This window comes from Xenopus tropicalis, chromosome 1, assembly GCF_000004195.4.
Source record: "Xenopus tropicalis strain Nigerian chromosome 1, UCB_Xtro_10.0, whole genome shotgun sequence".
Taxonomy (NCBI): domain Eukaryota; kingdom Metazoa; phylum Chordata; class Amphibia; order Anura; family Pipidae; genus Xenopus; species Xenopus tropicalis.
In genome coordinates this window covers 42713352-42725539 of record NC_030677.2, presented here as the reverse complement: position 1 = coordinate 42725539, position 12188 = coordinate 42713352, and the positions used below count along the sequence as shown (strand labels likewise).

General features: G+C 38.5%; 1 protein-coding gene across 2 annotated transcripts; it reads left to right on the top strand.

Moving 5' to 3' along the window:
- The first annotated feature begins 360 nt into the window (after window positions 1-360).
- Window positions 361-7170, top strand: frg1 (FSHD region gene 1). Of its 2 annotated transcripts, none has more exon segments than NM_001006886.1 (10): window positions 361-411; window positions 957-1098; window positions 2534-2601; window positions 2785-2907; window positions 3131-3188; window positions 4226-4340; window positions 4759-4863; window positions 5630-5721; window positions 6398-6508; window positions 7026-7168. In NM_001006886.1, coding segments are annotated over 9 exon segments (771 nt in total). In that variant the 5' UTR covers window positions 361-411; window positions 957-1036; the 3' UTR covers window positions 7063-7168.
- The last annotated feature ends 5018 nt before the right edge of the window (window positions 7171-12188 follow it).

Here is a 12188-nt window from a genome sequence, read left to right as displayed (position 1 = left end):
TAGGGCCTCAGGACTTTTTGCTGCGTAACTGACAGGGAACCTATACACTTCATAGTTTTAACCAGGATAATTGAAGCATAAACTTTGCTCAATTTCAGTCTCCTCTTAATTAGCCCATTTTTTGTCTCCAAACCAAGAAAATTCTGGGCCTTGTTTGCCCTAAACCGCTTTTATTTTATACTAGCGCAGGCTCTAGGATCAGAGGGTATTGTGTGCGGATTCCCTCGGCTTGCACTCCCTAGCGCTAGCACAACATACTCAGGCTGCCCCACTCATCCTATGACTAGGCGTAGCAAGTGGGCGTGTATATATTAGCGTGACGTCAAAATCTCGCGAGATGAGACGGGCCTGTGGCTCGCTGTCCGGAAGCGCGTACTGTTTACAACTAGTTTAGCAACATCTCCTGTTAGGGTAGGTATCAGGGTAAAGCGGGACACATTTGCCTGCTAGCCCTCTAGCGAGTGGGTGCTGTTCAGCTAGATGTATACACCTGAACTAGCACCTCTGTTTCTTTATTTAGGGAGCATTAGGTGGGTGTTCTGGGAGGCCGCTTCGGCCGCTGCACTTTATCATCTTGGGAATATAGTTACCTTGAACATGTTTGTGGGCACATGTTGAACATGGCCAGGCTGGGACTGGCAATCTGTGAATTCTGGCAAATGCCAGAGGGGCTGCTTTGAGATACCATAGACACTCACTATTTATTGGGGGGCTGTTTGGGCCCCTGTGTGCTTGGAATGCCGGGGCTCATTTTGAATCCAAGTCTGGCCATGGCTGCCCCTGTTGCTCAGTTGCACATAGATGCTCATTGTTCTTTATGTGTTGGTTATAGGCACTTACAGTCAGAAACTGCAGCCGCGATCCCCTTTTAACGCCAAATGCCAATTATTTTCCTGAATGCCAGTCTGTATTTGCTTCATACTTGGTTTTGTTTGTTTTCTTGTTTTGTGTAAAAGGTTTAATAGTGAGACAGGATCGTGTTGGGCTTCCACTGTAACTACAGAAAGTATAACCTCCAGGATTACTCTGTCTGACAATGGCTGAATATTCAAAAGTGAAATCTACCAAGCTAGTGCTGAAGGGAATGAAAAACAAGAGGTAAGTCTTGCTCACCATGCAGTGCATGAAGCTGCCTTTAAAGGAGAAGGAAAGGCTAAGTCACTTGGGGGTGCCAAAATGTTAGGCACCCCCAAGTGACTTAGAACGCCTACCTTGTACCCCGGGCTGGTGCCCCCGTACGGAGAGAACAGCACCAGCCCGGGGCAGCTGCCGGCGCTTCCTGCTTCTTCCTCGCTTGCGCACACATGCGCAGTAGAGTGAACAGCCGAACTTAAACATTAAAGTCGGCTTTTCACTCTACTGCGCATGCGCCAGCCCATGGATTTCGGCAGCAGCGCGCAAAGGAAGGAGGAAGCGGTGTCTACAGGTTTCCCGGGCTGGTGCTGGTTTCTCCTAACAGGGGCACCAGCCCGGGGTACAAGGTAGGTCATGTAAGTCACTTGGGGGTGCCTAACATTTTGGCACCCCCAAGTGACTTAGCCTTTCCTTCTCCTTTAAAGTGCATGTACATTTTGATACCCTTCGATATACAGACTACTGTAATACTGCTCTTGTACACTAAAATAAACACACTCCCTCAGAGCCAAATATCATTGCTTATTTGTTTGGCTGCCCCACAGATAGCCACACATTGCTAGTCTAGGGCTACCTTAGTGTTCAGCAGAAACAAGTATCTATTGCAAATGCTGCATGCAGGGGTGACCAGTCAGTTGACATTTGGTAATGCAGCCACAGGGAACCCTACCAAGAATTTTTGGTGAATTCTCCTGCACTGAAATGTATCCAGTGCCTTCAGTTTATTTTAAAGGGATACTGTCATGATTTCTATGATATACTTTTTATTTCTAAGTTACACTGTTTACATAGCAAATAATTCACTCTACCATTCAAACTTTTATTCTTGAACCAACAAATGTATTTGTTTTAGTTGTAATATTGGTGTGTAGGCTCCGTCAATGCATTGAGTCTGAGCTTTCAGAAGGAGCCAGCATTACACATTAGAACTGCTTTCAGGTAACCTATTTCTCCTACTCCCATGTAACTGGAGGAGTCCCAAACCGGACTTGGATTTCTTACTATTTAGTGCTATTCTGATATCTACTGGGAGCTGCTATCTTGCTCCCTTCCCATTTTTCTGCTGATTGGCTGCTGGGAGGGTGGGGTGATATCACTCCAACTTGCAACTCATCAGTAAAGTGTGACTGAAGTTTATCAGAGCACAGGTCACATGGCTGTGGCACCCTGGAAAATGAAGAATATGGCTAGCCCCATGTGAAATTTCAAAATTAAATATAAAAAAATCTGTTTGCGTCTTTGAAAAACAGATTTCAATGCATTGAACTGATGCGTTTTGAAAAGAACATGTTTTCCCATGACAGTATTCCTTTAACATGTGTCAGCTGATCAAATGTTTATCCTGGTCCAGCGTTGTTTAGCATATAAATTGTTGTTTGGTCTGCCTTATGTTTTACAGTAAGAAAAAGAACAAAGACAAAAAAAGGAAAAGAGAAGAATCTGATGAGGACAAGATGGATGTAGTTGGTCAGTTTGTACAATCCTATTGGGTTAACTTTGATTGTAAAGTACACAGAATTCTGTTTTACAGTCACAATTTTAAAGGAAATGTAGTGTTTATATTCTAGGATTTTTTCATTTTAATTCACGCTAGTAGCTGTGTTAAAAAAAAATATTTGATTCCTCTAGCAAACTGTTCTGTTTCTTTAGGAAATTGGTGGACTGTTAAGAACTTTGGAGAAATTTCTGGGACAGTGGCTATTGAAATGGACAAAGGAGCTTATATTCATGCTTTAGATACTGGCCTGTTTACTATTGGAGCTCCCCATAAAGGTCAGTAATAAAAGTTGCAGCTACGCTTTTATAAAAATAATATTTTAAATTATTTATATATTTTTTAATGCAGTCATTTAATATTTAGGATTATGTATGTGGTGAATGCTACAGTAACTTGGCTATACAGTTATATTGATTACACTTTATGCAAACTAGAATATTTATTGCACTTAAGGATTTGTTTTTCTAGTATTTAGTTAATTTCTTCACAAAAATACAGATGATGATGGACCATCGCCTCCAGAGCAATTCACAGCAATCAAGTTGTCCGATTCAAGGTAACTAATTTGTTGCTTCTCTTGGTTTCTGATGTTAAACAAGTGATGTTCTATAGCATTGGTAGCCAAAATACATTTTTACCTTCCCAGTACGTTATATGGCACTTGCTGATCTGCCAGTCCCAGGGTAACAAAATATCTAATATGCTTCCTTTTATAGTGATATAATTAAACTTTCATCCAGAATCCAAAATGACAGAGACAGGCTCTGTCCGTTGGGATTTAGGACTAATCATAACTACATAACTAACAGCAATCTTTTATACATTGCTGCAGAATATGTGTTTTGGCACTTTATAAATACATTGTTGTCAAGCACTCAAAACCTCACTATATTAAAACCTCTTTTATGCAGCCTGTTATAGTGTCTTGTTTCATATTGAGATGAGACATTTTGGTAATTTTCTTTCCAAATATGTTGACTTTGCTTTAAATATGGGCCCCCTTCATGATTCATTTTAAAATTCAGCTTGACCAACCCAGGATTTAGTTTGTGCCCCCTAAAATCATGCCACCCTTGACCTGGCCCTTTGTGGCCTTTCCACAAATCTGGGCTTGGGCATGACCACCATGTAGCCGAATGTTCCATCCAGAAGTGTAAACTCCTTTCTGTGGTCTATATGTCTGGATCCTTTTATGATCAGTCTTGGCCAACTTTATCGTTATTATGTGTTTGCTTTTAGCAGAAGATAACCTTTAAATTAAATGGCACCATTCCTTACTTTGCTAGAATTTCCTTCCTACCGTTTTCAAGTGTTTTCATCCCTGCTTCAACTGTTCTTCCACCTTACTTTCCTTATTCATCAATTCTACCCCACTTCTTACTCTTTTACTTGTAACTTCTCTGTTTCGTCTTGCCATTCAATAAACCCTCCTTATTATTCACCACCCCCCAACTTTTGTATACTTCCCCTTGTCTCTATTTACATTCTTGTTCCTCATGCCCCCATGTTTACCAGATTCAAATTTGAATTCAGTTGTTTTCTTCCTTTCTTTCTTTTTAAAAAGTAACATAAGTCTTTTATATTTTGTTAAAGAATTGCACTAAAATCTGGCTATGGCAAATATCTTGGTATCAATTCTGATGGCCTTGTCATTGGGCGTTCTGATGCCATAGGAGCAAGAGAGCAATGGGAACCAGTCTTTGAAAATGTAAGTAAAATGTACTGGCAAAGTGGAGAGTGTGCTGAAAGTTTAGAATGATTGTAAACATGGCACCAAAAATGTGAATTTATGCCTAAAGCAATACATTTAACTGATCACTCGGTATTGGTATGCTTGTATGTGTTCCAGCAAAGAAATTTAGTTTTTTTTTCAAGTTTAAATAACACAATCTTAAAGGCTGTGGATTTGGTACATGGCAGACAACCAGTTAAATAACAATATTTAATTAGTTCCCTAATGTTTTAAATCTCTGTAGCTACTCCTTTTTTTCCAGATTGGATGCTCTCACAAAATCATTGCAGATAAAACATATACCCCTATTTCCAAATACAGTATAGTTTATTAAAAGATGTATGTGGCCAAAGAAAGGCATAGATATTAATGTGCTCATTTATGTTTTTTACAGGGGAAAATGGCACTTCTTGCTTCAAACAGTTGTTTTGTTGGATGTAATGAAGAAGGTGACTTAATAGCACAAAGTAAAACAGCTGGTGAAGGAGAAATGATAAAGGTAATAACTGCAGTATTATAGTGTATGTAGTGTTATAGGGCTGTGGCACTCAGATGCAAACTGCTAAATTTTTTCATGTTTAGGGTACAGTTCATTGTGTGATTGTTATTATTGGAGAGCTGCCTGGTGATAATTGTCAGTGTTTAAAGTGATCCTCTGAGGCACCCTGTTTCTTAACTAAATGTTACAACTGATTTGTCCTTCAGATGGGAAGAAATAATTTGATAGAAAAATTTTTTTTTTATCCAACAGAACAATAACTCTGGTCTCTTGATCTCATCTGTACTTTTATAGCCTTGGATTCTCTCACTTTCTGAAAGCGATACCCAACCTTTCTTCGTACTGTAAACATGTGTTCACAGGTGATGTTATCATTAGCCCAACCTAACCTGGCAGTGTCTGCTGCTGGACACTAGAAAGATCTGTTGGTTAATAAGCAAGCTTACTGTGATATTAAAATGTAAGGCATATTGCACACAAGTGCCCTATTGCCCCAGGAGAAAAATGTGGTGGGCAAAACATATGAAATAACCCCCCCTATGCAATAGACTTAAAGGTCTATTATCATAATTGGAATTCTCCATTCCCTTTATTTTGTAAACATTCTAATGCTCGTATTGGCTACAGGTTAACTCAACCCTACACAGTGTAGCTTTAGCAGAACAAAAAATAATTTCAGGTACTCCTTATTCAATGCAACTGCCCCAGCACTGGTGAAAAATGGAAGGTAGGAAGCTTTGATGCATTTCTTTGTCTTTACTTCTAGATCCGCTCATGTGTTGAGAGAGATGGAAAAAGTGAAGATGAAATTCCCAAAGAAGATAAAGGAAATGTTAAGCAATGTGAAATAAACTATGTGTATGTATGATTGGAGATTTGTATTTCTAAACCTGAATCAATATTTTAATATATTTAGTCTTCCCGTAGGTAAACGTATTTCATTACAATGACAGGTACTTACAGGGACAGGTACTTATTTGCTGGGTAAAATTAGTTCACAGAGGTTTATTTTAAATTTTCTTTTAGGTAATGTGTTTTCTTATAAAACTGACGCCTTGTAAGAGGAAATGAAAGTATATTAAAATAATTATATACTATTGCCCTGCATTGGTAAAGTTGTGTGTTTCCTTTAAACTATAGTTTATATAAACAAATTAGGGAAAAAAAAGAGAAAATACACAGGTTACAGAGCAGATAAACGATAAGATGTGTAGATTCCCATTGTGTTCTATAGAGCATATTTGCTATGTAACCTGTGCATTTTCTCCATTTTTCCAGCTTGAATAGAAGGGTTTCTGAAGCAAACTAGTTCCGTGGCAACAGTACATTACATTTTAATCACTTTGAAACATTTTAATTTTTTGGTATTACTGGTTCCTTTAAGGATTTGCAGTAATACAAATGCATTTGGTACAAGGTGCTATCACAGTGAATTTCAGGGTGTGTCTACGCATTAATTTAACATCAGTGTGGTTGTAACAATAATACACACTTTATTCTCTGAAATGCCCAACATTATATGTTTGTCTTGCAGAAAGAAATTCCAGAGTTTCCAGGACAACAAACTCAAAGTGAGTCTGGAAGACAACAAAGATCTAAAAAAGGCCAGAAAAGAAGGAAACTTTCACGAGACACTTCTAGACCGGTAAAAATTAGTGGTGATCCAAAGATTTCTTTGAATTATATCGTTATTTTATTATAGTACATTCATTATAGTGGATATCTGACTCACTTATATTGGGATAAAATGGACAGCCCTATTGTAGCAAACAGCAATTATTATATAGTGCAAACAATAATGTAGAAAGCATTGCAGAACATTTATTTTTTTTCCTTTCCATTGTGAAAATGCCTTGCTATTAATTTCCATCAATTTATACTGGCATATAATGTAGGAATTATAAATACCTTTTGCATTATTTTATATTTATGAAAGCAGTGCTTTCCCTCCAAGCAGCCCTGCTGCCTTTATTGATGTCTTTATTTGTCACCACAAAACAAGAATATAAATATCCATCACACCTTTTAATCATATAAGACCAGCCCCACTATAACACTTGACTCCGTCCTCATATAAAGCGATAACACTGTATAAATTGGCATCATGGAGTTTTGTTTGTTTTTTTTGTTTTTTTAAATAATTTGTATCTTTTATTTTATAGGAGATCTAAACTGAAAGCAGATCGATACTGCAAATGAAACATTGTGCTTGACCTGCTGTGTGAATATTTCTTTCTGTTCTATAAGTATTTATTGCTATAGGTTTTGTACTATTACATCATTAAAACGATTTTTTTAACAACAAGATCTAGTAGTGATGGCTTCTTTCATTTACCTTCAGATAACAAAAGTTACTTGGCTCATTGTAACTCTAAACATTAAAAATTTAATTGTAAGCAACTTTTGATTATACATTAATTAACTATATGCATTGTTTTGAATGTTATTTGTAAATGTAATTGCTTTTAAAAGTAGTATCTGTCTTGCTGTTAATATTATCTGCACTATTGGCTCTGAATCCTAAATACCAGCTGGTTTATATGCCTGGAGGAGAAACCGTCTTTTGTAAATTGGGATACTGCTTTTAATTGCAATTACATGCACACATAATGTAAAAAAAACACTGCATATTTGTAGTACATTTTACAGGGCATGGATCTTCTCTGTCCTCTATCTGATATCTTATATATAAGTATTTTTATATTTATTCATTGCAGTGTTTGTCCTCCCTGTTACTAATTTTTGTAGTGTAAAATGGCACAGCGCTGTGTATACTCGTTGTGCTATAGAAATAATGTTATGCATACATACATGTAAGAATAATACATATGTTCCTGTGTAGAACTCTGTCTCTTAATCAGTGATATAAGTGGTACTCTGTTTGTTACTTCAGCTGCTCGTAAAGATCTATATGCATAAATCCCAAGTAGAGTCGAATGGCTCTAAATATATATATATATATATATTATGGTGAAGGTTTCTGTGTGAGACCAAAACGTTGAGTAATAAACATTCCTATTTTTGCATGTATACTTTGCTCACAATTCTTTAAATCCTAGGAGTGCTGTCCTTGTTCCAGTGCATTTTTTTGTACTAGCACCCAGGTTTTGTTGCTGCAAATGGTGTGCACCCTATGGACTATTTTATATATATATATATATATTTATATATATATATATATATATATATATATATATATATAGTCTCTCTTTTTTTTAAAGGAGAAGGAAAGGTAAAAACTAAGTAAGCTTTTTCAGAAAGGTCTATGTATATACAGCCATAAGCACTCACAGAAAAGCTGCACTGAGTCCTCTATCAAAAGAAACACAGGATTTCTTGTCTCTTTTTTTGTAAACATGTTCTTCAGTATCAGACTTCCTCTCTCAGAAAAATCCTTCATTCCTGGGCCAGAATCTGTATAGGTCTCTCCTCTCTCCCTTCTCCTGCTTCCCCCTCCAATAAGAATTCACTCCCCCTCCCATCAGAATGTGTGATCTATGCTACAAGCAGCAGAAAGCTACAAAGACCAAGCTAAAATGGCAGCTGCTATCTTAAACAAATGGAGGGAGCTTCCAACGCTCTTTACTCAGGTATACTAAAGCATTCTGAAGAATAAATATAGTGTTCTAGGTGGCACTAATGTGGCGAATCTATTGGCAGTAAAGTGCTAAAATGACTTTCCTTCTCCTTTAAATTTACAAAAAGGGTTGAGTTCTGATAAATAAACAGAATTACACTGCAAGTAACATGCTTGCAGCTCAGCAGCTATCATTCAGAGCTGCTTTGCACATTTGGGTTTCCTGACCTATAAATCGCCATCTCTATTAGACCCCACTCTGCACAGTACCCTCCATGTAAGGACAAGAATGAAGAAAACAGCAGCACTCCGGTTGTTTTGAAAAATGTGAATCTTTACTAAGTGCCAAAGGCAACGTTTCGGGCTTCACTCCAGCCCTTTATCAAGCCTCTCCATGTAAGGACAGTCATCACATTAGGATTTCTAAAAGGACCAGCCGAACTGCTCAACGGACCCAATATTTTGCTGTTTCGAAACTGTAGGGAAGTGGCAGTAGAGCACACTGAGCAAGCTCACATTTCTTTTTCAAGATTCAAGACAAAATAAAGTGTTTGTATGCTTGGAATTAATGTTAAACACTGCTGTATATGTGGGTTGATAAAGTTAAAGTGGTACTTTCGGAAAAATAAAAAAATCACTAACAAATTACAGGCCAATAATCTTGTTAGCAATAGTCATAGTGGTGCTGTTTTTTTTTCTTATCTGAATATCTAAACATTATGTTCTAGAAAACATTTTTAGTACAAAATTTACATTGTAGCTGCATTGCTGGCAACAGTTGCCGTGGTAAAGATTTTGTAATAACCTCCAACTATTGCTTGCCATTAAGATAGCTTTAATAAAATCTGTATTGGCTTCTGTGACAATTTTTACCATGCTGTGGTGCAGTGGTTGCACTGCTCTGGTGCTTGGCGATGTCCCTGAGCCAGTATGGGATGGCAATGTCAGCGCCAATGTGCTAAGGAGCAGACATGCCCATTATACACCAGGGATATTGCAGGAGGTGATGTCAGCATGCTCCAAGAGCATGAAAATCCCTTTAAAGCACCACTGTGGTTTATGGTTAACCTTGCTGGTAGGCCCTCTTGGTATCTGTGAGGTTATACTTTTATACATTATTATGTTGGGTTGAAAACCCCAATATACTGTTCTTCTACTTTGGCTTATTCTTCCGCTTCTTATTCTTAGCACCCCCCATTTTCTAAACGCTACTCCTCCTACAGTTTTAGGGGTACAGCACCCAAACTCCCCACACATCTTCGCCCTATAGCGGAGCAGGTTGCTTGTGCTTTTCTAAGCGATTGTGCCCCCCGTCTTTTTGTGGCGCCGCTCCGAACCCCCCAATTTTCCCATTGACTTTGACAGGGAAGATTTTCAAACTGCTGCCACACTTGCAGCTTTGAAGCTACACCCCCCAAACTTGAATAACATAATCATGGGGTCACCCCAAATCAAACAGCAACATTTGTTGGATGACCCCAAAGTGGGAGGGGCCAACAACAGCCAATCAAATTTTAATCATTGACTTTAATGGGGAAATTGAAACTGCTGCCAATCTTACAGCTTTGAGGCTACACTCCCCAAACTTGAATCACATAGTCATGGGCTCAGCCTGAATGAAAATAGGATGTTTATTGGATGCCCAAAAGTGGGCGGAGCTGTGAACCGCCAATCGGATTTTACCTATTGGTTTGGCGGAAATTCAACCTGCTGCCATTCTCTAACGTCGGGGTCCCCAAACTTTTTACACTTGGTCACTAGGGGACTGCAGTTTTAGTTTTGAAAAGTGGGCGGAGCCACCAACAGCCAATCAAATTTCACCTATTGCTTTTTATTGGTTTGATGCCAGGGTTTCCAAACTTTGCACAGTCAGTCACTGGGTGACTACGCATTCAAGTTTTATTTTTAAAAAACGCAAAGTGGGAGGGGCCAACAACAGTCAATCAAATTTTACCCAATGACTTTCATGGGAAAATTGGAACTGCAGCCAATCTTGCAGCTTTGAGGCTACACTCCCCAAACTTGAATCACATAGTCATGAGCTCAGCCTGAATGAAAATATGATGATTGTTGGATGCCTAAAAGTGGGCGGAGCTGTGAACAGCCAATAAGATCTTACCTATTGACTTGGTGGAAATCCAACCTGTTGCTATTCTCACAGTAATAACGCCAGGGTCCCCAAACTTTGCATGGTTAGGAACCAGGTAACTGTGGTACAAGGTAAGAAAAAGTGGGTGGAGCCACCAACAGCCAATCAGAGTTTACCTATTGACTTTCAATGGGGAAATTCAATCTGCTGCCATTCTGAAAGTACTAACACCAGGGTCCCCAAACTTTTCACAGTTGGTCACTAGGGGACTGCAGCTTTAGTTTTGAAAAGTGGGCGGAGCCACCAACAACCAATCAGATTTTGCCTATTGACTTTAAATGGGGAAATTCAACCTGCTGCCATTCTCACAGTATTAACACCAGGGACCCCAAGCTTTTTACACTTGGTCACTAGGGGACTGCAGTTTTAGTTTTGAAAAGTGGGCGGAGCCACCAACAGCCAATCAGATTTCGCCTATTGAATTTTATTGGTTTGATGGTAGGGTTCGCAAAATTTCCACAGTAACTGCGTGACTTTGTACTCAAGGTTAGACAAAGTGGGCGGGGCCGCCAAAAGCCAATAACATTTCTTTCATTGTTTTCAGTGGGGAAATTTTAACTGCTGCCATTCTCACATGTTTAATGTCAGGGTCCCCAAACTTTGCACAGTTTGTCACTGGGTGACTATGTTTCAAGTTTAGAAAAGTGGGCGGGGTCAACAACAACCAATCAGATTTCACCTATATACTTCATATGTTTAAATTTAAACTGCTGCCATTCTTTAAATATTAATACTAAGGTCTCCAAACTTTGCAGAGCAGGTAACTGCAGTTCAGAGTTAGAAAAAGTGGGTGGAGCCACCAACAGCCAATCAGATTTTAACTATTGATTTTCAATGGGGAAATTCAACCTGCTGCCTTTCTCACAGTATTAACACCAGGGTCACTAGGGGACTGTATTTTTAGGTTTTAAAAAGTGGGTGGAGCCACCAACAGCCAATCAGACTTCACCTATTGTTTTTTTTTTTTTTTTTAATTTAAAATGCTGCTTTTCTCACACTATTTATGTCAGGGTTCCCAAACTTTGCACAGTCAGTCACTGGATGACTACATATTCAGGGTTAGAACAAGTGGGAGGAGCCACCAACAGCAAATCCATTTCCACCTATTAGATTTCATTGGTTTATATTTAAACTGATGCCATAATTTAAATATTAATTCCAGGGTTGTTAAAGTTTCCAGAGTTAGTCACTGGGTATTTGCCGTTCAAAGTTTGAAAAAAAAAAGTGGGCGGAGCCACCAACAGCCAATCACATTTCACATATTTACTTTCAATGGTGAAGTGTAAAATGCTGTCAGTCTCACAATTTTTATGTCTGAGTCCCAAAAATTTGCACAGTTGGTCACTGGGGGACTGCAGTTCAAAAATAGGAAAACAGATTTCATCCATTTAATTTTATTGGTTTAAATTTAAAATGCTGCCATTCTCACACTATTTATGCCAGGGTGCCCACTGTTTGTCACTGGGTGGCAATCACAATTCACCTATTGACTTTTATTGGTTTAAGTTTAAACTGCTGCCGTTCTTTAACTATTAATCCTAGGGTCCCTAAACTTTGCAGAATTAGTCACTGGGTAACTGCAGTTCCAGGTTAGAAAAA